This window comes from Peromyscus californicus, unplaced genomic scaffold (genome assembly GCF_007827085.1).
Source record: "Peromyscus californicus insignis strain IS unplaced genomic scaffold, ASM782708v3 Scaffold_7__1_contigs__length_154581171, whole genome shotgun sequence".
In the NCBI taxonomy this organism is placed as follows: Eukaryota; Metazoa; Chordata; class Mammalia; order Rodentia; family Cricetidae; genus Peromyscus; species Peromyscus californicus.
The window spans coordinates 114,393,031-114,406,807 of record NW_026294595.1 but is presented as its reverse complement, the minus strand read 5'-3'; the positions used below and the strand labels follow the sequence as shown (position 1 = coordinate 114,406,807).

Sequence of the window (13,777 nt, the reverse complement as noted above, 5' to 3'; positions counted from 1 at the left end):
GAACAGGAAGGCAGCTCTCTCACAGAGGGATGTTAGTCACAGAGAGCACTTTATGCAAGATGATTCACTTTACTACGATGGGCAAAGGTCAACGCCAACAGGAAGAAGGAGTCACTAACTCTCTGTTTTCACTTCTGCTAAGTTTACAGAAATAACTTTCAGTGACATCTGCTGGTCTATGTTTGGGGAGTTGATGTTATTTATCTAATGCCCTGCCATCTCAGGCATTAGATGACAACCACGCAGAACTCTGAGGAGTTCCCATAGTCATTCATCCTCTCATTTAAAATAGTAAGTGACTACAGGGGTTAATTTTTCAATGGAAAAGGGGCCAGTCATATTCCCGAGCACCAGGAATTTGTAGTTGTAGTCTTTACCTAATTCTGATCTTTGTTACCCATGAATTTTCCTATCTGTGGGAAGGTATGAGACATTGACTACTGTTACTGCCCAATAGCACAGCCCTTTCTGAGGCTTACAAACTTTTATGGTTGTTACTGACAACAAATGGAGGTGTCTCATGGAAGCTCTGCTCTGTCTTCCCGGTGGTGTTCTACTCTGGAGCTATCTAGACAGGAAGTCACTATAATGTTTAGGTGTAAAGTATGTCACTTCGTTTTTGGGTCTTCCAAAAGCAAACCTGAGATACCTCCCAGACAAGACTCCCAGAATTCCTAGAAGAAAAGGAAAAGGCAGAAAGGAAAGGGAGGGAGTATAAGAGAATAATATTAGAAAAGTAGCTAGCATGGACAGTAGTGCTCAGCACTAAGGAATATAGGACATTACCGTGTTGGCTTGATCGGCACAGTATTTGATCTTACTTTGTGACTAATAGGCACAGAAGACAGCAAGTTGTTTTTCTTTTTTATTTTATGCAACTGAGTGTTTTACCTGCATGTATGTATGTGCACCATGTGGGTGCCCTGGTGCCCATGGAGGCCAGAAGAGAGTGTCAGATTCCTTAGAACTGGACTTACAAATGTCTGTGAGCTGCCATATGGGTGCTGGGAACCAAACTCAGGTCCTCTGCAAGAGCAGCAAGTCCTCTTAACTGCTGAGCCATATTTCCACCCCAGAAGACAATTTAATGTATTTCATTCCCACAGCTTTGTTTGAACTTCATACATAAGGCTTTAAAAGATGCAAAAATGAGACTATTTTCCCTCCAACAACATACTCCTTTGTCATTTCTTTGAACTTATGGAATGTAATACAAGATTAACCAGACACTTCTGTCTTAGCCCCTAAATAATCTGTTTGGGAGCAAAGAAGCAGGGGGAGTGTGATGGTTATTATTGATTATCAACATGACTATATTTGGAATTAACTAAAAACCCAAGTTGCTGGGCAGACCTCTGAGGGATTTTTAGTTACTTGGATCATTTGAGGTAGAATCTTATACACACACACATATTACACACACACACACACACACACACACACACACACACACACACACGTATATTTCATTCTATCAGTTTTGTTCCTCTAAAGCAATGGTTATCAATCTTCCAAATGCTGTAACCCTTTAGTACAGTCCCTCATGTTGTGGTGACTCCCAACCATCAATTTATTTTTGTTGCTACTTCGTAACTGTAATTTTGCTACTGTTATGAATCATAATGGAAATATCTGTGTTTTCCAATGGTCTTAGGTGACTCCTGTGAAGGGCCTATCCAACCCCCTCCCCCTCAACATCAAAGGGCCGCAACTCACGGTTGTGAACCGCTCCTCTAGAGAATCCTGACTAATACAGATTCTTTACTGTAATTGAAGAAAGGGACTTTGTCTCCACCAATCCAAGTTACAAAATGATGAACCAGGGGTTGGGTGGAAGAGAAGAATGATCTTAGAAGCTGAAAGGAAAAATAGAACCAAAGAAAGCACTGAAATATTGTAAAACAAACCCAAAGAAAATATGCTAAAGAAACGGATAACTGAAATTGGAACAGAGAGAGGACTGTTACATAATGATCTTCAAACCTGTGCAACATTTCTTGGAAAGAGAGAAGGCACCTGCCTATGATCACTGGGGAGATTAAAAAATGAACTTGGAATTACATTATAGCTCAAGGGACCTAAAGGCATATCAAAGTAAGAACGTTCTGAAGATGAGGATAAAAAATATTTGAATGACACAGAAGAAGATGTTTTGGGGTTCATTTGGAGGTTTGACACCCCAGATGTAATCTTCTTTAATAACAGACAATTCTCAGGACATCCCTCTATCCCAAAGATCAATATACTTTTTAGAGCATGGCTTGAAGGAAATGATTAAGAGCTTGTGTAAGTAGTAGAGCTTTTTTTTTTTTTTTTTTTTTTTTTTTTTTTGGTTTTTCGAGACAGAGTTCCCCTGTGTAGCCTTGCGCCTTTCCTGGAACTCACTTGGTAACCCAGGCTGGCCTCGAACTCACAGAGATCCGCCTGGCTCTGCCTCTTGAGTGCTGGGATTAAAGGCGTGCGCCACCACCGCCTGGCTGTTTTATTTTTTTTTTAAGAAATAAAATTATAGTGTTTCAGTTCAACATAACCAACCAAGCATCTGTGTTCACCTCTTTTCTTCTTTCAATTATGAGATGTCATAAAAAATAGGAAAATCACCTGGGAGGGGGAACAGGCTTCTAATAGACATAATACAATGACAACCAATCAAAAGTTAGTATATTTCAGGGTTGAAAGTATAGAAGAACAGTCTTCAGAAAACTTTGTCCTTGAGAAAAATTTCCTTAATAGTATCAAGAACAGTTTAATTTTAATTACTAGATATCCACTCACAAGAAATGAAAACATTTATTTATAAAAGGACCTGTGGTAGTCACATGATCTTACCTACACTATACAAAACTTTCCAAATATCCATCGATGGGGAGTGGATAAACAAATCATGGAATGGCTACATGATGGAATATCAATAAAGAAGGGCAATCTACTGATACACTTTTTCAAAGAATCTCAAAAATAGTACATTAAGTAAAAAATAACAAATACATAGAAAAATGTACACAGTGCAATTCAATGTGTGTGAGCACTGGAGCAGGCAAAGCTAATCTGTCCTGGTGGGCATCAGGAAAGGATGAACTAACTGTTTACTAATGTATGTCACTTGAAAGCCTTCTAGGGTGACAGGGAATGCTATATTTGATGGCAGCTATATGGCCACATACAGCTACCAAAAATGCAGTTGAACTCTTGGAATTCGTCCACTGTATTGCCTGTAAATCATATGTTGTTTAAAGACTTTTTGAATTTAGAGAGGAAGGGGAAGGGAGAGGGAAAACAAAGGAAAGAATGGGGAAGGAAGGCAATGGAGAGAAAGGAAGTGGAGAGGTGGGAGAGGATGAAGTAGGATGAGAAGGGGCCGTAGACTTTGAGGGAGAGCCCAAGGAATGCTTCTTTCAGTCCTGGGGTTCAGAGTGCTTGGATGTGACATTCCCACCGGACATACACTACCGTAGCTCAGGTATGAGCAGCTGCTGGATAAATCACCTAAGAAGACGCAGCCAGGATGTAAAGTATGTTTTCAAAACAAACGAAGAGCATGGGAGAAAAAGGAAACACTGAAGACAGACCTTGAAATCTCGATATTAGCTTCGTACTTGGATAAGAGTCCCAGAAGAACAGTATATGGATACTGGAAATAAACAAAGAAAAATTTCTGAGCAGAGCACAAGCTTGGGGCTTCACATGGAAAGATTATATACACCATGTGCTGAAAAGGACTCAGAACTAATCCCTGACTCAAAGCACAACCTGATGAAATTTATGAACATTATGAGTAAAGAGAAAAATCTTAAAAGCTTCAACTTTGTTTTTTTGGGGGTCAGGGGTTTGTTACAGTGCTAGAACCCTTGCCTAGTATGTTTCAAAAGTCAAATGCTAAGAAGTTCTATTAAAATTTCCCGTGAAACATGAAGTAATGTAATAAAGTGAATAATATCTTCAAAATTCTGAGAGTAAACAATATAACTCAGTCAGCTGCCAAATTGGCATCACATATAAGAACCAAATAAAGGTGTCTGAAAAATGTAAGTTCTTGGAGACTTTTGTAGTTGATAAGCTGTTTATAAAAACACTTTTTAAAGAATGTATTCAGCAACATAAAAAGTGGAAATATGAGAGCTACGAAGCTGCAGATAAAGAATGAGACATTTTGCCGTTAAAGCAAAATAATTCTTGAGAACATAATAAAACTGGTAACAACTGATCACCAGGTATAATAAAAAGGCAAAAGGAAAAAGAAAAAAGGGAAAATTCCAATACTAAAAGTTCACAAAATATAATTTAAAAAAATCTAGAGACAACCTACAGACAAGACAGAAAGAGTCAGAATCCTGTTTTGTTTGGGAATATAAGTTACACGTACTGACTGATTTTCAGCATTAATAGAAATATGTGAGCAAAATTATGGTTTTAAGATTTTTTAAAGGAATAGCAATAGGACACATTGCTTCCATAATTTAATGAAAAGCGAACAAAATAAATAAATTTAAATGCTAAGTGTTAAGCTCCAATCTCTGATAAAGCACTTTGCTAGCCCTTGAAATGACACTAGGTTATAGTTATAGAGATGTTAGCTCTCTTGCTAGGGTCACACAGATAAGTTGATGATAGGCACAAAGAAACAATCAGAAATTTAAGGACAACAAACACCTTGGAAAATATATCTTCAAATTTGTCAGTAATAAAGTAATTATAAGTGGTTAATATTCATTGATTTCATAGATAAAGAAAATTGAGGCAGAGCTCATCAATATCAGATATTCACAATTTTGAAATCAGAAAAGCTTGAAACTAAAGGTTGAAAACTATACACAAATAAATGCCCCCCCCCAAAAAATCCCCAAACAGATTCAGAGTAACAACTTAAAAAACAAAAAAAATTTAATATACATGTAGTACAAGAGATTAATGGGAAGTCTCACCTCAATAAAACTACAATACCTCAAAGACATTCATGTCTTAACACTATGGATTATAGAAATATAAATTTAAAAATGTACATAATGATAGTAACAAGAAGAAAAAAGGGTACAATGGCAGGGTAAGACCACAATGGTTTGTTTCAGGAGTCATCAGATAAATCAAGGTATGGAGGCTTATATAATCCAATTAACAACCTTGGCCCTATAGGTCTTATTATATAAGGTTTTATATACTATTTGTGCAAGTATAGACTACAAAGAACACAGAGCAGTGGTAAATGCTTAATTATGCACAAACCTTACACTATTAAAATGAAAATTCAGTTGAGAATATATGATTTTTCTCAGAAACATAAATGACTACAACCAACTAAAGAAATATTACGTATTTTTTTTATTATTACGTAATTTAAATAGGCCACTGACAGTGGAATCACCTAGACTCTGAATCAGAGATTCCAATCAAGGAGATAGCAAGACGAAGAAGATTTTAAGAGTATTCTAATGTTATTTTGCTTGACATTCAATTTTTATTATTTAAAGTGCTAGTGAAAAAAAAAAGTTGAATCCTTGCCATGAGTGTATAAGATACTACTAAAGTGTAATGCCAGCTCCCATACATACACTAAGGGCAAGCTAACACTTGCATGCAGGTATTGCTAAGTGTCACTTTTCTAGATTCCAGAACAAAATTGATGAACATAACAAAAAATAATACCTATTTTCAAAAGCATTCAAACCTAGAAAGTAACCTATAAAACAAAAATGTTAAAAAAAATGGTTTTTTTTATTTGCTTGTTTGTTTCCTAAAAGGAGAGAGAAAGAAGTAATAGAGTTGGATAAGTGGGAAGGTGGGGAGGGGAAGCCATGGTCAGAATATATTGTATGAAAAAAATTATTTTCAATTAAAAAAATCAGTTTTGATAAAAAACAAACATAAAACCTTTCTCAAGAAACAGACACCTCTATTTGTCCTAGACAGGAGAGGTAAAGGCAGGAAGACATTTAAAATAATTCTCAGCTGGGCGGTAATGGCACACGCCTTTAATCCCAGCACTCGGGAGGCAGAACCAGGCGGATCTTTGTGATTTTGAGGCCAACCTTGTCTATAGAGCAAGATCCAGGAAAGGTGCAAAACTACACAGAGAAATCCTGTCTTGAGAAACCGAATAACAATAATAATAATAATAATTCTCATTAAAATTTTAGTAATTTAAAGCAAAACAAATCTATAAAGTTCACTGGGATATATTTAATATAGATTTTTCAAGAATTGTTACTACCATTGATTGATCGATGTGTGTGTGTGTGTGTGTGTGTGTGTGTGTGTGAGTGTGTGTGTGTGTGTGTGTGTGTGTGTGTGTGTGTGTGTGTAGGTATGAACTCACACACCACAGTGTACTTTTGGAGGTCAGAGGGCAACTTATGGGGAGACGGTTTTCAACTTCCAAAATGTGAGTCTCTGAGGTGAACTAATATCCTCAGAGATCCTTGTGCTTGGTGACAAAAGCCTTTACATGCTGAGTTATGTTACTGACCCATATACTCGAAATAAAACAAAACAAAGCAGGATAATTAATCCTATTAAAACATATTAAATAACTACACTACACAAAACAGTAATAAATGTACATGAATAGATGTGTGACAAAACAGACTTACAGATGTGAAAAGCTTAATATATGACAAAGTGGAGCATTTAACAAGTTTGACAAGACAACTGGTTATTCTCTTGGGCAAAAAAAAAAATAGTTATATATTTAAAATCCAGAAATAACTGCAAAGTAGACTCCTGTTCTAGGACAGTTTAGCTATAAACATATTTGAACAGATGTATTTTAAAGATTTTTATAATCCTTAACAAAAGGTCATTAGGGAAAAGATTGGGAATTGAATACATTTAAGATAGCCAGCTACTACATGGCCAAAGGTAGCACAAACTAAGCAAGTTGGTCAAGACATTTACAAAACCCATAAAACAAAAGATCAAGGTTGTATTTGCAAGAATTCCTTAAGATTTATACAGGCCTTTGTAATGTAACTTGGTGGCTCACCCAGCTAGAACCAGAACCTGTATCCTGTCCCTGAGAATCAAAGCTGATCCCAAGATGTGAAAGATTGTTAAGGGGTCTTACACCTGCTTTCATTTGTTTTCTGCTCTGGGCCTACCATGCGGAGATAAAGGTGAGAAGGTATGTGGAGAAAACAGGTGGGCGATAATAAGCAACAACCATCAAACTTATGAATGAGGTCATTAACACTACCTCATCCCCATTATAACAACAGAGGGCTTAAATACATGAATAATTTAAGGAGAGATGAACAGAAGAACCCGCCCAACTTAGCCCGGAGCTAGATGCTGCCCTACAAACTCATGAGCAACTAAAACTATGGCTGCATTTAAGCCACTAAAGTGTGGAGTGGTTTGTTATACAGCAGTAGGGAAGTGGGACAATTATCCATCACATAGAAAGGGTTCCAGTGATGAGAGTAATTGCCTGACTGGAAAGTGGGCATGCAAGTTGGGAAGCAAGAAACATAAATGCCTATTAACTTGAATCAAAGCTGGAGGAATCTTGTTGACAGAAGGGAACAAGAGCTTGGACTCTGTAGTCAGCCTGCCTCGGTCCAAGTCCTGGACCTGCCCTTCCCCCACCCCAGCTGTGTAGCTTTGAGCACACTACATCAATCTCTTCAGTTCTTCATGTCCTCATCTGCGGAATGGACCAGTCCTTTGTCTGTCATTTCACTTCCTGGGTTTTAGTCACTAGCCATCAAATGTAGTCTAAAAATACTAAATGGAATATTTCAGAAATAGATAATCTGTAAGTTTTAAGTGGCACACTGTGATGCAATCTATCTTTACTGAAAGTTTTTGTTCTTTATCATAGTGTGTGTGTGAGGGGAAATGGTGCTTGCAGGGTTTCGCACTATCTGGGGTTTTGGGTGTTCACCAAGGATGAGGAGATGACTGTCAATCCCCTGGAGTCCCTGTGAGGAGCTTCACTTAATAGTGGTTTTTCTTCCAGTGCTATATGGCCCGGATGAAGCAGGGAGTACACGAAGCTGCGCTGTTTTATTGAAGGCAACAGGCGAATAAAGGGGCAGCATGCTTGCTCGTAAAGATGACAGATCAAGAACAAAATCTTTTCATTGAAGTTCAGAGTTCGGTTTCCTTTCATGCTATTGTAAAAATAACCAATTTGGCATTTTATTAAACTTGCTTAAATCTCACTGCTTTAATGAGGTTGGGTTTTACTACTAAAAATCACAATTTTAAATTTGAGTGAGATTTATTAGAAGGTACATGAGAATTCCATTTAAAAAGGAGATAGCATTATTTTGATTATAATTGTTAATGTCTGTGGAGCCTATATTTTGAAATGTTCAGTCTTCCAGACTGCTTTTATTATATGCAATTGTTTTCTCATATCATTTAATTAAAGGCATATGAAAAAAACTAATCAGAGAATCTGACCAGCGCAAGATAAAGTTATGCTAGCAAAACATAAGATGTCAGTCAAAAGTAAAAAGAAAAAAACTTGGCCGTTTCATGAATTTTTATACAGCTAGTGATGACAACCGAGGCTTTCTTACTGGATATTTTATGACTTACTAACCAACAGAGAGATATTGTGTGCTCAAAACATTTCATTGCTACATCATAGCAGCATAACCTGTAGCGATGGAACAGTCACAGAAGAAAAAACAACCCCCCCCCAATTCAATTTCCTAGAATGCCCTGGAACTACCAAAGAAATCTTGTTGACAGTTCCTAAGTGTGTTTACATATTGATATAAGTACAGATGCCTATATATACATGTATGCATTGGTAGTTGGCACAATGATACATGTGCATTTGAAAATGTAACTTGTTTAAAAGTTGTCCCTCTTTTGTAGCCAGTATTATGAGTTTACCAAGAACTTGGAATATTGATATATAATTTGAAATACAACATACAAAATATGAGGCATACATCTTTACACTATAAAATAAGAAAAGCAAATTAAGGTGCGTTTTAGCTCTTCAGCTTTGGAGTGACTTCCCTAACCTCAGTTTCTCCACTTGACAGTGGGATGATGGCAGTCCCTAGTTCCTGAGGTTCTTCTCTTTGAGCTTAGAGAAGTTAATATGTGTAAAGTGCTAGGAGCATTGCTTGTCATATATAAAAGGCACTCAAGAAGTCTCCAGCTTTTGCTGGTATTTTGAGTACTTTTATTGGATATCCTTGATCCATCCAAGTCACCAAATCTTAAATAAAGGTATGCCTCTTTTTAAGTAATTCCAAATACAGTGCAATTGAGGCAAATTCGTGAGATCCATTGAGTTTCTGATAACTAAGAAGGACTTTGGCACCATAGAGCCAAACAATTTAGACTGGGTTTAAAATTGGATTCAAAATGTCCAGAAAACAGAAAGAATTCAGCAGTCATAGTTTAGTCTTCAAATACACCTGCTGCTAGCAAATGCATTCTTTTGCACTCAGCAGACAGCAGATAAATGTCTTTTGCAGGTTTAGTTGGCTCTGTCCATTGAATCATACTGCCTTGAGCCCAAGAAATAACTCTGGTCAGGAAGAATATAAAACTTTTATAAGAAGAAATTACAAAAAGAATAAAGTTACAAACTAAGCTGTTAAAATCATCACTGGGCTTGGTTAAGTGGGAGCTTTGGATGCTCACCATGACTGAACACTGTAGCAAGATAAACTGAAGCTACCGGATTAGCAGCTACTTAGGACCCCAGATATTCCTAGAAGCAGAACTCTTTTTAAATCTTCTGCCTTTGGGGGGCTGTTCTTCAGCAAAAGCCCTCTGAGTATCCTATCCAATTCCACCAGCTGCTTCTCTCATTAACTTACTGTTGGGGTGGAAAAGGCCAACCGGAGATTATTCTAATGATAGCAAGCACCTCATAAAGAAATCTGCCAAATTTACTTTTCCATAGAACATCATTTTTACAGCTTTTCATGAGTCCATGAGGAAAGAAAGCATTACATATAAAATACGATTTCCAGAAGTCTTGAAGATATTAAGAACTACTCCTTCAGTGTTTGGCATGGGGAAATATCTGTCACTGTACAGGTTTACTCAAAGGGTAATGTGAGAGGCTCCTACAAAATCAGAGTGTTTTTAGAAGGGTCGGAGAACATTTAAGTTTGAGGTATGTATTTTTGCAGGCCTGGATTGCATTTGTAAAGGTCACCTTGCTTTAGTCTGACAGACAATGGGCTTTTAACCAACAGGTGGGAATGTGAGAATTCTAACAAGTTTCTTAATCTCTCTGTACTTTAATTTCATAATCTGTAAGGCAGAGAGATTAACAATCTTGAAATGAGGGTTATGATGAGATTAAATGAGCTAAATCTCGTAACAGTCTTAAAACAGTAGCATAGTAAATACCTGCTATAAAGCTGTTTAAATAAATGCTCCTCTCAACAACTTTTTTTTTTGCAAAAAAAGGGGGGGCATAAAGATGTAAACATATCGACATTGCAGAGTGAATAGTTTTAGTAGGCCTGACTTGATTTCTTTGGAGACTAGAGAATCCTGGCTGTGTCTTGAAGAAAATCTTGGCTCACTTCTACTAGCTCTCCAGGTTTGCACCTGTCATATCCCTCGGATCATGAGTCGGGCTTTCCAGAGTCGTAGCAGAAAAGCCCATGTGGGCAACCTTTAATCAACAAAATTCATCTGTCATCTCAAGGCCCAATATATGCCCTCAGGCCTCGACTCTTCCCCTGTTTGGAGCTGAAATGGATCAATGGAATCCTATTACCAAAGAAACTTTTCGAAGGGGGTGGTCACTGAGAAGAAGTCTCTGCTACAAGTTTAAAAGCCTCAAGTAATTCCAGACCAGATCTCCACAGATGCCTTGACTATGAGCTTTGCAAGGTACAAAGGGGCACAGAAGGTGAAGGAATCATACAGACAAGGTTGAGTTGTCTGGCTATACTCCAGAAATTATGTCTTGACCTCTGACACTGTTTGCACACCCATCAGAGTTCGTTCTCCTAAATACAGTTTGGAGATTTATCTTATAAAGCCTCTTTGTGTCTTGTCGCCTCACCTCTATCCTTCCTTTCCTTCAGACATGTCACTCAGTCTCTGAAAGCACCGAGAAGCAAAAGCATCCTCCAGCCGTCCCGCACATCCCAAACCTAACACCCCTTCCTGGTGCCTGGCCTGTGACAGATCTGAGCAGTGCTTTAGGTAGTAGACCTTGCAGCCGGCCTGGCCTCCACACATAGCCTCAACCCCCTGATCACATAGCCCGGGAGCTTCTGCCTTAGCAGAGTGGCCTAGGCACAAGTGCTCGTTGGTAGAACTGAGGACCCGCCTCCGGGCACGTTCCTTGCCTGCCACCCTACTTCGCGCAACCACGCACGCCCCCTCCGGCGGCGCACTCACCTGCAGCTGAGACCCGCTGACGTTGCCCGCGGCCGCGTCTGGCCGGTCGGCGGCTCCGGATCCGCGCAGAACCGTGATGTGCAGCGTGAGCAGCAGCAGCCCCAGCAGCAGGAGCAGTTCCGCGGCCAGGCGCACCATCCTCTTGAGTCGCGCGGCTTTAGGACCCCGCGCGGCGGGCGGCGGTGGCGGCGGCGGCGGCGGCGGCGCCGGGGGAGGAGGAGTCGGAGCCCCTGAGCCCGGCTGCGCTGCTCCCGCCTCGGCCCCCGCCGGGGCCCCGCTCCCCGGGCCCGCAGGGTTGGCTCTGGGCTCGGCCGAGCGCGCGGGGCCCGGGGAACAGGAGCAGCCGCCACCGCCGCCCCCACACCACAGCGGAGCCACCGCGGGGCCGGGGACGTCCAAGCCGGTGGCCGAGCAATCCCAGGCGCTGTCCGGCGGTGGCGGTGGGGACGCGGGGCTGTCCGAGACCCAAGCCAGGCCAGGGTCCACCCTGCGGGCAGGGAGATGCGGGGGCGGCGGCGGGGCGGACGCAGCCGAGCCCCCGAGCGCACATGGGAGCCCCAGATGTGGCCGCGGTGCCGCAGCTGGAGCGGGAACCGCCGCCAGAGGAGCGCCGGGAAGAGGTGGAGGAGAAGGAGGAGGAGGAGGGCTTCAGCGGCTGCCTGAAGTTACCTCCACTCTCGGCTCCCCCGCCCCTGCTGCCCTGAGCCACTCACCCTCGGAACCACCACCTTCCTCACTCCGTGCTCCTCGGGGCCGCCAGCCTTCGTAGCCCCGCACGCCCAGTCCCCGGATGGGTTGGCTCCGGGTCACCGAGGTTGTCACCGTTTGAGGATAACTGGGGGCGCCCCGCCGGCGCCTGTGTCCGCCTTCTCGGCTGTGCTAAATGTGCCGCTGCCGAGGTCGCTGTGGCGGAGGGGCGAGCCCTCTGCTCGCACTAGTGCTTGGGGCTGCGGGCGAGTGGGGAGCGCCTAGGCCACCTGAGAAAAGTTTATGGGCAAAGTAGAGCTGGAGTTGTAGGAGTGGAGAACTGAGGGACCCGACAAACCAGGTGTCTACCACGCCACTGTGCGCCCTGGCTTTGAGCAGGCGAGCTTGGGGGAGTGGCACAGTGTCTTCCCGTCCGGAAGGGTCTTGACACTAGCTGGTGGGCTCTGGGCTGGCTGATCACTGGGTACCGAAGATCGCTCGCCCGCAGCACTCTGGAGAGTCAGGAAGATGGGTGAGTTGGATTCAGTCCGCGCGCGTCTACTTCAGCGCGCAGGTGTCGCGTGGGAGGCTGCAAGAGACCCGGTGAGCGAAGTGGAGGCGCTCGGATGTCAGCCGGGCGCTGGGTAATTCTCAGCTTGGCAGGCTCGAGTCTGGGGGGCTCATCCCGGGGGCGCCGCGCCTGGAGGGGACTTGGGGGCTGCCGAAACGCAGCCGCTGCTACTGCGCCACCGCCTCATGACCGCGCTGCAGCCTCGGGCTCCGGCGAACGACTCATGCCTTGCAAGGGATGCGGCTGCGGAACGGAACGGCTAGGCAATGGACCAGCAGAGAGCGGAATCCTCGCCTCCGACGCTAGAGTGAACTGGGTCGGGCTGGCGTGGCTCTGGCTCCCGCCTTCTCGAAGTGGCTCCGAGTGGCAGGCGCGCTGTTAAGCTGGAGACTTTTATACTGTGTTCCCTCCGCCTCCTTCCTCCCTAGAGCCAGCCCAGCCCTTCCCTCCCGGTGAGCCCAGCCCTAGTCAAGCGTGAGCACACGTTCCCACAGCCCTTGTCACACATTTCCATTTCTCATCCGGACCCCAGGACCATCGTCGGATAAAATCCTTCAGATTCTCCTTAAGTGAACGAGATTAAATAAATAAAACTTTCTTCGGGACGCCGCTCTTCTCTTTTCTACCCCTTTCTACAAAACGGACTACCTTTAGAGCTTAAATCTTTACTTTGGGAACCTCAAGACAAACTCTTTCGCCACTCCAAACATTCCTTGGGTCACCGTAGCATTTTGCAGAATTTAACTAGGTGTTGGTTCAGTGTGCTGTTTGCATCTGCTTGTATCCGGTTATCTGACTTTTTTAAAATGCTGAGAATATCTTTAAAATTCTAGCCATACCCAGCACTGGCATAAACTGGCAGCTACTTATAAAGTGCATGATGGTATCTTTCCCTTTACTTTGGGAGTGGGTTTCCCCCTCCCTGGCAAAGTGCTTGTTGTCAACTGTTAGGCTGCCTGGCATCCCATTGCTATCTCCAGGCTCTAAAATACCAATAATTGTCAACCAGAGCGCTGAGGGAAGAAATTGAAACAATAAACCTTGGTGGTTCAGATGGGAGATCAAAGGGGATCCTAGCAGCTTTGGAATCCCATAAGGATTCCCCTGTGTGTTTTCTAATTAGAATCACTTAAGAGCAGCAGGCAGCAGAATCAGCACACAGGTGGAATATATAAATTAAGATGG

The 13,777-nt window shown here is 42.4% G+C and overlaps 1 protein-coding gene across 1 annotated transcript in view; it reads right to left on the bottom strand.

The window, feature by feature from the left end:
* The window catches only part of Ism1 (isthmin 1), a 77,066-nt gene extending 65,513 nt beyond the window's left edge, over positions 1-11,553 (bottom strand). Inside the window, exon 1 of the mRNA XM_052724429.1 lies at positions 11,335-11,553. Within this exon, the coding sequence (XP_052580389.1) occupies positions 11,335-11,472 (138 nt within the window). The 5' untranslated portion in view covers positions 11,473-11,553. The remainder of the gene's footprint in view (positions 1-11,334) is intronic.
* Positions 11,554-13,777: the final 2,224 nt, after the last annotated feature.